Source organism: Olea europaea, unplaced genomic scaffold (genome assembly GCF_002742605.1).
Source record: "Olea europaea var. sylvestris unplaced genomic scaffold, O_europaea_v1 scaffold897, whole genome shotgun sequence".
In the NCBI taxonomy this organism is placed as follows: domain Eukaryota; kingdom Viridiplantae; phylum Streptophyta; class Magnoliopsida; order Lamiales; family Oleaceae; genus Olea; species Olea europaea.
The window spans coordinates 23,041-33,995 of record NW_019267442.1 but is presented as its reverse complement, the minus strand read 5'-3'; the positions used below and the strand labels follow the sequence as shown (position 1 = coordinate 33,995).

Sequence of the window (10,955 nt, the reverse complement as noted above, 5' to 3'; positions counted from 1 at the left end):
GTCAACTTTTCCCTTTCGTAGTGGTCTACTTCTTTTTAGTTTCTCCATATTTGTATAAATATGAGATTTACATCTGGTATCAAATACTTAAGAAACTTGTGAAGTAGACGTAAGTCACGCAATATTCCTTGCAATAACCTTTCATTCTATAATGAAACCAAGGGCCATTAGATTTGATATTGTCCTTCGCTTTGACGGTCTTAACCATATTGGATGCTTTCACAAAGCCCCTTTAGACTTCCTCTTAATATCTTTAGAGGAATCAATGACTTGCCCACTACTAACTTCAATGTTGGGCTTAAAAGTCTTAAGCATGTTAAGCAACTCAATAATTGTGCATTCAAGTTTATTCACGTTAAATTCATAATTAGTTATGAATAGTTTTCTCAGGCAGAGATTGCAGAACCAAGTCACTACTTAGTTTATGGTTTATGATTGAACTTAATTGTGACATTTCTCAACGTCAATCATCTTCAGTGTCTAAGTATCGATTGAAGATTACTCTGTCATTTTGCACAGGTATAGTTGTATGAAAGTCTTATATCCTTCCACACATGATTATTATCATGCAACTCTTTGTAATGAAGAATTATGTGTTAACATCTATTCTCAAGTTACTTTTGTAACTCAGTGACATAATTGCAAGCATCACATGCGTGTAATACTATCTCGTCACTGTGTTTATTATAGTAGCCACATTTTCCTTAGTTGAGTCATCATCAGGTGTTACTGGAAAATGGCTACTTAAGGACAACAAATTTTCTTATGCCTGAGAACAATTCTCAAATTGCAGTGCCAATCAAGAAGATTTAATTTGGTTGTTGGCATCCAATATACCTCTCAGATATACATGGTTACTCACGATTCAATAAATATAAATGACGAAAGAAAAATGATAATATATGAAAAATGCATCAATTAATTTAACATAAACTTTTATTAAATTAATTATGCTCCCACTATTTAATACAAATTTATGACCCTCTCACATAAATTTATGGAGTCCATATTCGACTCCCAGTGGGTTGGAATCCCATCTGTTTTACTAAGACTTTGAGTGTACTCAACAAGCCTTAATATAACATTTGGGTGGATACTATTATCAATTGTATCTCCATACAACTCCCAGATCATTAAGCTGACAAATCTTTGTCTTCACACATCTTATGTGTTAGCTTAATATGCCTCTAAAATTTATCTTCTTGAGTGTACTCAACAAAAGATAAATTTTAGTTAAGTCAAACCCGTCATTCAGAAATATCAAATATTTCATAGTGTCAAATATATCCCTAATAGACCAGCTTTGAGTGTACTCAACAAGTTGAGACAATTTGGGATTCTGATTTTTCACTATAATGATGGAATGCGATTATAAATGTGACTTAATATTTTATGGAGGGATTTTGTATTCAAAAGTCTCATTAAAATAATAACATATATATATTTATATATATATACACACACACATATACATATGTATACGTATATATACATATATATACATATATGTATACATACATATGTATATATATACATATGTATGTATACATACGTATGTATATATACATATGTATATGTATATATATATGTATACATACATGTGTGTGTATATGTATATATATATGTATATATATATGATAATGGACTTTTACTATCTAATATTTCCGAGCCATAAGGAAGACTAGTTGATCAATTCCTAGGGGATATAGCATTTAACAGTATCAATGCACCATCTCCATGGTCTCCTTCTCTTCTTATCTCTTCAATTAGTTTAGTTGCAACATGTATCCTATACTAGTATGCACGCAAGCCTAAATGAAATTGGACTCGCAGGCCCACAGCAATAATAATAATAATAATAATAATAGACTCGCAGGTCCAAAATGATCAAGAGCTCGCAGGCCCAAAATAATAACAATAATAACGGGTTCGCAGGCCCAAAACAATTAAGAACTCGCATGCCCAGAAAACAACAAGAATAAAAATTAACCATTCAACACATCCAAATGATCAAGTCCATAATCGTCCACTAATAATACATTCATCACATAAATATATACCTATATAATATCTAATATTATATGCAAATAAATTTCAAGTTTTTAGCAATTAAATCGTCTAAACTCTTTTAGACAAAAGGATCGGAACAATTAAATAATTAATTAATCATATTAACCAATTATTTAATGAGCGGGCATATTTAATTAAAATCTAATTTCAATTAAATACTAAATTAGAGTCCAATTTTAATTCAACAATTATATGGCGGGATTATTTAATTAAAATCAAATTTTAATTAAAAATCAAATTAGAGTCAAACTCTAATTTCACAATTTAAGGCGGTGAAATTTAATTAAAATCAAATTTTAATTAAATAACAAAATTAAAGTCTAACTCTAATTCCAATAATTAAGGGCGAATTTACTTAATCAAAATCATATTTCAATTAAATACCAAATTAGAATCCAACTCCAATTCCAAGATCTTAGGGCGAACATGTTTAATTAAAATCAAATTTTAATTAAACCCAAATTAGAGTCTAAGTCTAATCATAAATGAAATTTTAGGGCAACACAATTTAATTAAAATCAAATTTTAATCAAATGTCAGATTTGAATCCAATTCTAATTTCAAAAATATAATCGGGTGAATAATTAATTAAAATCAATTTTTAATTAAGTATTAAATTAAAGTCAAACTCTAATTTAAATTGAATTAATTTTTTAATCTAAGGATAACACTCTTAAATAAAATAAAATTCAATTGGGTCAAAGTTTAATATTTAAGTTAAAATCCAATTTTAACAAAAAAATATAAAGTGTTGTCAAATTTAAATAAAATTTTAAATTTGGGTCAAAATTAAAATTATGGGTCAAACCCAATTAAAATATAATTTTAAAACTATTTTATATTCTAATTCAAAACATATTTTAAAACTTGGAATTTTGACCCATTCACAAGTTATCAACATGCCCACTTCAATTACTCTAATTGCAAGAAGGCCCTTGATTTAAAATTTACACATTGACCCCTGGAAAGTAATTGCAGACAGGGGCCTCCAATTTCACAAATTACAGAAGAGGCCCCCGTCCCAAATTCACACCCGAACTGAAACCCTAGAATTCTTCCCTCTCTTGAATTTTGCCCTAATATTTTTTTTTGTTGTTGCCTGCCGGCGCCATAGAAAAGGCCCGCTGCAGGAGTTGATGCTCAGGCGGCTCCTGCCGCAATAGCAACGTGAAAAAACGCTACTCCCACAGCAGCGTTTTCACGCTACTGTGGAGGCACCGGGTGCAGCAGCGGCACTTCGCCGCTGCCATGCCGCCGTCCAATCCAAATATCTAATTTATTTATTTTTTATTCGAAATTAGTTTTCAAAAAATTAAGAAAACTAAATTTTCTTCAATTGCTAGAAACATGAAAAATGGATAGCAATCAACTTTTGATTGCAAAAATATATTAAACAATTTTTAACAAACATAAAGTGGGCTCTGATATCACTGTTGGGAATCTACTTATATATGCATAGCGGAAAATTAAAATTGTTTCGATTCCCACCGAGGATCCCTTTGTATTTAGATAGAAATCGTGATAAAGATTGTACCTTTGAAGAATTCTGCAAACCTTTTGCTTTTCTTTTCTTCTTACAACGTTGATTCGTCATCCACGGCCGTCCAATTGTCCAGCCTTCAACGGTGATCCACACAGAGAATAAGATTGCAACTACCAGGGTTTTCTCCTCTTGTGCTAGCAAGAATGATTATGAGAAAAATCCTATGAATTGAAACCCTAGCCATGTATTTATATAAACCCAAACGGGCATGGCCTGGTCCGGTCCAATATTTAATTAATCCATTTAATTAAATCCGGTCTGTGAATTAATTTTAATTAATTCGGGCCTATAAATAACAAAACCAATTAATTAATTTATCCAACGATTATTAAATCAATTAATTGACAAATTGCAATCTTCAAATTCTCTTTTGTGTGTGACCCATCAAGTTCCCAATCACGATGCCTAACGACGTGAAATATTATTTTGATCTAATCAAAATTGATAAATTAAAACACCTTTTTAATTTATCGTCAATTCACACTCACCGTCCCTAGATTGACATCTAGCAATGTGTCAGGGCAATACACGTGACGGGAAATATCATGTGGTATGACAAAACCAAATTCGTTCGTTTACCGTGAAACTATAATCCTTTCGTCAATATGATCTAATCAATTACGAGGTATGGAAGTGTGTCAATCTCAATTATTGATCATATCTTTCACTCCACTATTAAGACAATATAAGTCGAAAACTCCTTTTCGACTTATGAGTATACCTTGGCCAAGGATTTCATCATCGACTTAATTGAATGAAACGCAGATCACAATCTCCTACTAACTAAGAGTGACGAATCCTTTATTGGTCAATCACAACCTTCATACGATTCTGGACGTACCCGAACGATGTCGTATTAGCAGCCCTTTGCAGAGCAATATCCAACAACGCCAAAATATGACTATCCTCATATAAGGTACCATGACGACCTCAAGTCAAAGGATCAATATCATTATCGAACGTTAGAGATTAACCACTAACACTCAGATAGTTATACATGTGGAATCTCTCGACGGGTTTCCAATGTTTTAGTTTATAACAAAACATTCACGTTTTCATTTAAGTGTTACCACACTTTAACTTGTGAGATCAGCTACTTACTTTACAAGTAAGAAATGCCACACGTGATGGTCTATCCGTAATAACGATATTCGTATCTTGTTATTACTTACAACCACGGACGATTTAAAATTCAATCAGATGTAATTTGTATCTCACAATCGCAACTCCTTGTGATTAACAAATTACGAAAATTTGAATCTACGAACTCTATTATTTATTTAATTGTCAATTAATTAAATAATAGATCTGCCATTAAATTACATTAATTATATATCAAAAGTATTTATATCCAAAATTGATTGGATTTAGGGCATAATATTTACAATACCAACATTCTTATATAATGCTAACTGTCTATGATATTATTCTTTTATGAATTGGACATAGCCTACTCAACGAAAGATGTCAGATTCTTTCATTCTTCTTCATTTCAATTGGGGAAGGAAATCAGGAATTACAAAAACAAATGGCTTAGAAACTAAAATGGTAAATTCCTATTTGTTAATGTGTGATTATTAAGATCTAAATAAATAAGTATTTTATATATATGATTTTGAATAAGTGTTATGTGTTCACGACATGTTGGGATTCCTGTAGTATTTTGACTCGTTTGTAGTGGCAAATGATTGTTTTGGACATTGACAGTATCCACTTATGTAATTGCTCACCAGATTCACACCAAATATTTGTGTGTTTTCCATGCATCATTTTTTTCCAACGAGATTTGTTATCTGACCTGACCAATGTGGTGCGACTTGTGATCTCTATTTGGGTCTATCTGATGAACGTGGTCTTATTTGTAAGTACAATTAAAGTTGGATTGATCACAATACTAAATGAGGCTATTTTCTAGTAAAAGTAATGAAAATGACATTCTATTTGTACACTTTGTGAGTTGGCCAGACAAAATATAAAAGCGCATTAACTTCCCACATGATGTTGTCATTTATTCTCATTTTATATGGTTTGAGGTGGAATATATGAAATATTGTGATGATTCGAACTTTAAACGAGTTGATGAACTCTAAGTTCGAGCTTAATCCAAGGATTGTGGGGCCATGTTACTACTTTACTACTTTAACATGCTTCTAAAGACCTTTTAGAAGTATGAGGATGATTCATGAACATGATGTACTCTAAGTCAAAAGTGGATAGAATTGGATGAAAAATGATTATTGCATTTGTATGGGATATGGAATAATAATATTCCAATAATATTTTAAATAGTGTAAACTCGTGGATCCACTAAGAAAAGATTTACCAGGAAATCAAGTATACTACGTAAAGATGAAAATATGCTTATAGCCTACTACATAAGGATCTTTGCAATGGTAATCAAATATTGTTGATTGGATACCCAAGATTTTGGTTCAATGAGACAACTAAGTTACGAAGATTCAATGAGCACTTGGGAGTTAAATCATAAACATTCTTATGATAAGTAAAGTGCTATGTGCATAATGTTTTAGGTTAAGTTAAACTTTTAATATTTCTATAGCTTAGACAAACTAAGTGGAGTACGGCAAGTATTCCTAATGGGAGATCTCAATATAAGCGAGAAGTAGGGTCGCTTCTATGAGTATTTTCGAGGCTAAAATTTTCTGAAACATTTATGAAATTCAAGAGTTGTCCAGGGTTAAAATAAACACAATCATGAGAACCAAATGTGGTAGGAAAGATATTCTATGAGTAGTGTTGTCTTGTTTTACGACAATGGGTTGAATATTTCAAGATATCATGTTTACTAATTAGCCAAGTAAAGATGACAGTATCTCACTATGGCAAGTTTAAAACTAGAAGCTATATCTCCTGATGTAATATTTTTTCCTCCTGTACTCTCCTTACTGTCGACATAATCATTTGCTCCTTCAATTCACAATTTCGCTCAAACAACTCTAATTTCACTGCAATTGCCTAAATCACATCGCATGTGCAACTCATCACGACATCATCCATTACAAGTTGAAAGTAGAGAGCCTTAAACATTTTAGGGTTTGAATTAATGCTTTTGGTGAATGGATAGATGAATAGATTGACGGATTTTATACATTCGTCTAAATGGTTTTGTCAATTTACTTAAGCATGAAAAAGGGGATTTAAACAAGTGTCAATTTCCAAAGGCCCAACCATCTTTGCACTTAGATAGAACATGTGAAAAGAGCTATGCCTTTTAACAATTTTTAAATGTTAAAACAAATGTGAATTTAATTTACAACTACCTCACATCACATATGTCCAATTGTCTTGCTTCTAATTGAAATTCAAACGAAGAGAACAATAACTGAACTTGCACCACTAGAAGGGCGGCGCGGATGGTAAAGGGTGTGGCTAGGAGATTTAGGTTTAGTTTTCTTTTATCTTTTGCTTGAGAGAATATATGATACTTCGTGCAAAATCCTTTTACCTAGAATTCTTATTTATATGATTCCATTTATAATAGGCCTCTGAAAGTCAATTATTTAGATAAATAACGAAGCTTTTGAAATCGACAATACCAACTAAGGTTGTCAAGCCTACTTGATGAGCTTGCAAAAGAATGAATGAGACCACATGAAGGTTTGCAACCCTAACCAGAGCCCTTGCTGAAAATGCTTTTTTATATGATTCCATTTATAATAAGCCTATTCGGATTACTAAACCCTATTTCACATGAGTCCAGTACAAAATTAATCTAATTAATTAGCTTCGGTGCATTAACCATCAATCTAATAATTAGTAGCTCAAATGTAACATTTGTCTATTAATTATCCGTTCCCCCTCGATCCCTATTAGGTTCTTAAACGCTAAGATAAACATCATGAGATATTTTTCTGATATGATTAGAGTAATATAAATTAAAATCCTCTTTTAATTTATTATTATTAATCCATCTAAATTAAATAATTTGTGTTGGACTGTCCAATATTAACATTTAACAACGTTTCAAGGCAATATATGTGAGGAGATTTTATGTGGTATGAGAAAATCAGTTTTGATAAGGTACCATGAAAATATAATCATTTCATCAATGTGATCCAACTGATTGTGAGATATAGATAGACGTCAACCTTGATTTAATTAGTGTTTTATTCTTTATATCCTCATGTTGACTCATATGAGTTAGTGTTGATTCATGTGAATTACGATTGAAACTTTTTTCAACTCATAACTCCACCCCAAGGAATTCACATGTTGACGTAGGTAAACGATATGCATGTCATAGTTTTTTACTATCCAAGAGTAGTATCCTATATTAATCATTCGTCATTCTTCATATTATTCTCAACCCACTCATCTAACATTGCATTAGTGACCCTAAAAAGGTAACATCGAACACCACCAAAGTGTATTCATATTAGATTTTATGAACTTTAATTCAAAGGCTATTCTTTGCTAATTAGATAGTTATTCATGTGAAATTTCAATTGCACGTCATTCAATGAATCTTTCATTTAACATTTTGTCAATACATCCATTTTAATGCCTCCACATTAGCTTTTGAGTTCGATTGCTTTCTTCATTATAAATAAATGCTACATGCTCTTGTTTACCTATAATAATAATAATATCAGTCTCGTAAGTAAGAAAGACTAGGGACATTTTAAGACTAAGTTGTTTATAATTAGTTGTACCTCATGATCACAACGCATTGCGATTAACAAGTTATTGAAATTAATATTCAGACTCCATTAATTTAATCCTTAAACAAGTAACTTAAAATCATAGTTCTGCCATAAACTGTAAATACATTAATCTTAAAGTGTTTACAACCGTTAACGATTGGACTAAGGCATGTCACTAACATAGAATACCTCAGAGCTTAACATAGAAAAGCTTGTCAAATAAACAATTGCATAAGATACAATCTACGAAAAATTATTGCGTTCCCACCATTCTAGCTGGTATTATTACTAGTTCAAATTAATGCAAGTCCGTTACTATCAGATAATTTATTTCCGAATTATATATATTTTTGTAAAAACTTTTGCATAAATTTTATTCACTTCTGACTTCTAAAGGGCACGCTTCCGACTGGTTTCTGGAGGTCCGATGAACAAGTCTGTTTCCACATCTGAAACTTCACTAATATCTGCAGAAGGCACAGTTGCTTTTTCCTTGTTTGATCCTCGTTCTTGTTGGAGCGAAAGCTAACAACATCAAATATATATTGAATATCACGCAAAACTTCTTGCTACAAACTCAGAAAGAAAATCTTCGTACAGTTGAATTAACATAACTTGTTGGTTATAACCATTATGGGCCCACACAAGAGAGAGAAATTCTAATTTGGTAGCTTGATGTGATGGATAACGCTCATATTTTTCATTTTAATGAAGAAAAAATGGAAAACAAACTGGGGCTAAATTCACCTTATTCCTCAACATTGCATTTTCAACTGCTAAAGCTGTTCCCTGGATTGACAAGGCAAAAGGGCATGATATGAGCAATCACAAAAGAGTGCTGCTACATGTCCAGGGCCACATGGGCCCTGGACGAGCAGCGTTATTCATCACAAAATACATTCATAAATTTTTTTACCATGTGCACACAACAATAGACCAGATTTTATCATCTTTACCTTATCAAAAAAACAATTGACTACACCGTACATGCTCATTCATCTTCAGTTAGATAAAATCTAAAAACTGTTTCGAATTTCTTGCTGAGTAAAACAACTCACCTTTTCTTTCAATTGCTCTACATGTTGCCTGAAAACTTGAATCTGAATGAAGAAAGGGTTAGAATAACTTCAGGTTCCATTAGGTTCAGTAATAAAGAAACTTAGATTTCTAATATAACCTTTCTTGTTCGAATGCTGCTGATGCTACGCTCCAGCTGTTGTTCTAGCTCTAGTAGTTCTTCAGTGGTGCACGATCCCAGATCTTCCCCCGAGAGCTTCCTAATATACAAAATCAAGAGTTTTGTATCTCACTAAATCCAAATTAATATTCGTAACAAGAGAACTCAATAAGGGAGTCTTCCCCCTAACCCCTCTTTGTGAACAAGGACTAGGAAACTTAACATTTCAGTACAAAACATTGCTAGTGAATAAAATTTTCAGATGCAAAAGTTTTAGATTCAGGATGTTGAAACCTTTTTGAAGATTCGAGATGCTCTATGTTTTCCATCAGACTTGCCATTTCCTGCTGTAAATGCTGCAATTTTAAGCAAATCCATTTAAATCTCGGAGCAACATAATAATAGTTTGCTAATGAAAATAGGATAGAGAAAGGCAACCTGCTTATTCTGTTCCACTGGAGGGTTCTTAGCCTGAATATCTTTTTTATGCCTTTTATAACGTTCTATTGTCTCCTTGATGCTGCTGAAGTTCCAGAATCAAATGAAATTTGTTAAAGAAATGGAAATGTTTTAGCAGAAATTTATAGGCATTTCTCAAGATTTGTCTTACAATTTACAACAGATATCTAAGGTAATATATACACATTTTGAAAGGGATCCCAGGATCCCTGGCATTATATATATGACAGACAGACATCCAATTATTTTTGCCATGAACAGTTTTTTTTTTTTTTTTTACTTCAACAATGCTCTAACAAAACAAGTAGCCTTAATTTTATAGACTTGAAATTGTTTTGCAATTGTCAAACTCTTTTAATTCACTTCAAACTTCTATAAAAGATGCACATCACATAACTCTACTTCGTCTCAAGAGTCTCATCTTGATAGTCAAAAATTAATATGATCTCATGCTATTAAAATGATTTAAGTGCATTGAATCTTCAAAAAGCTATATCCATTGAGCCAATGAAATGACAAAATATGATTTAGACAGCCAGTTTATATTTATTTAGAGAAAGTTTATATTTATTTAGAGAAAGACTTTGTTATTGTTTCGTTCTATAACCAAGGAAAAGGGGTAACTTGTAAGCTAAAGAGGCATTTCAAAAAAGGTGCAATCCTACTTATAAGATGCTACAAACGTGGCCTTAGCCTGAAATTTTTAGCAATGAAATGAATATGAATTTATCATCAGCAGAATAAACATTTTTTTGTTTATTATTTGATTGGAGCATGCAAGAAAAATTATCTTATACGTATTTTATTTCAAAGTTTAGTCATTGCAATGTTTCTCTTGCCTTGGTGTTATGCTTAACAGAATCATACAAGTTTGAATATGTAAACATAGATAAAACATTTCACAAAATTGATAAGATAAGGAATAAGAATATACAACAAAGAATAAGTAACACTGATTGATGATAAACTAAGGAAATGAAGGCTTAGGGATTTGATCAATATTAGAGAGAGCTAAATAAACTTCAATTCACAAGTGCGATAT

General features: G+C 31.8%; 1 protein-coding gene across 3 annotated transcripts in view; it reads right to left on the bottom strand.

Moving 5' to 3' along the window:
• Positions 1-8,368: 8,368 nt before the first annotated feature.
• The window catches only part of LOC111392188 (MADS-box protein SOC1-like), a 23,112-nt gene continuing 20,525 nt past the window's right edge, over positions 8,369-10,955 (bottom strand). For 2 of the 3 annotated variants that reach the window (XM_023017461.1, XM_023017462.1), the window contains exons 3-8: positions 9,893-9,977; positions 9,749-9,810; positions 9,455-9,554; positions 9,336-9,377; positions 9,025-9,066; positions 8,369-8,802 (exon numbers count right to left, since the gene is read on the bottom strand). In XM_023017461.1, coding sequence (XP_022873229.1) covers positions 8,668-8,802; positions 9,025-9,066; positions 9,336-9,377; positions 9,455-9,554; positions 9,749-9,810; positions 9,893-9,977 — 466 coding nt within the window. In that variant the 3' untranslated portion in view covers positions 8,369-8,667. The remainder of the gene's footprint in view (positions 8,803-9,024; positions 9,067-9,335; positions 9,378-9,454; positions 9,555-9,748; positions 9,811-9,892; positions 9,978-10,955) is intronic. The other variant, XM_023017463.1, reaches the window with a different exon arrangement.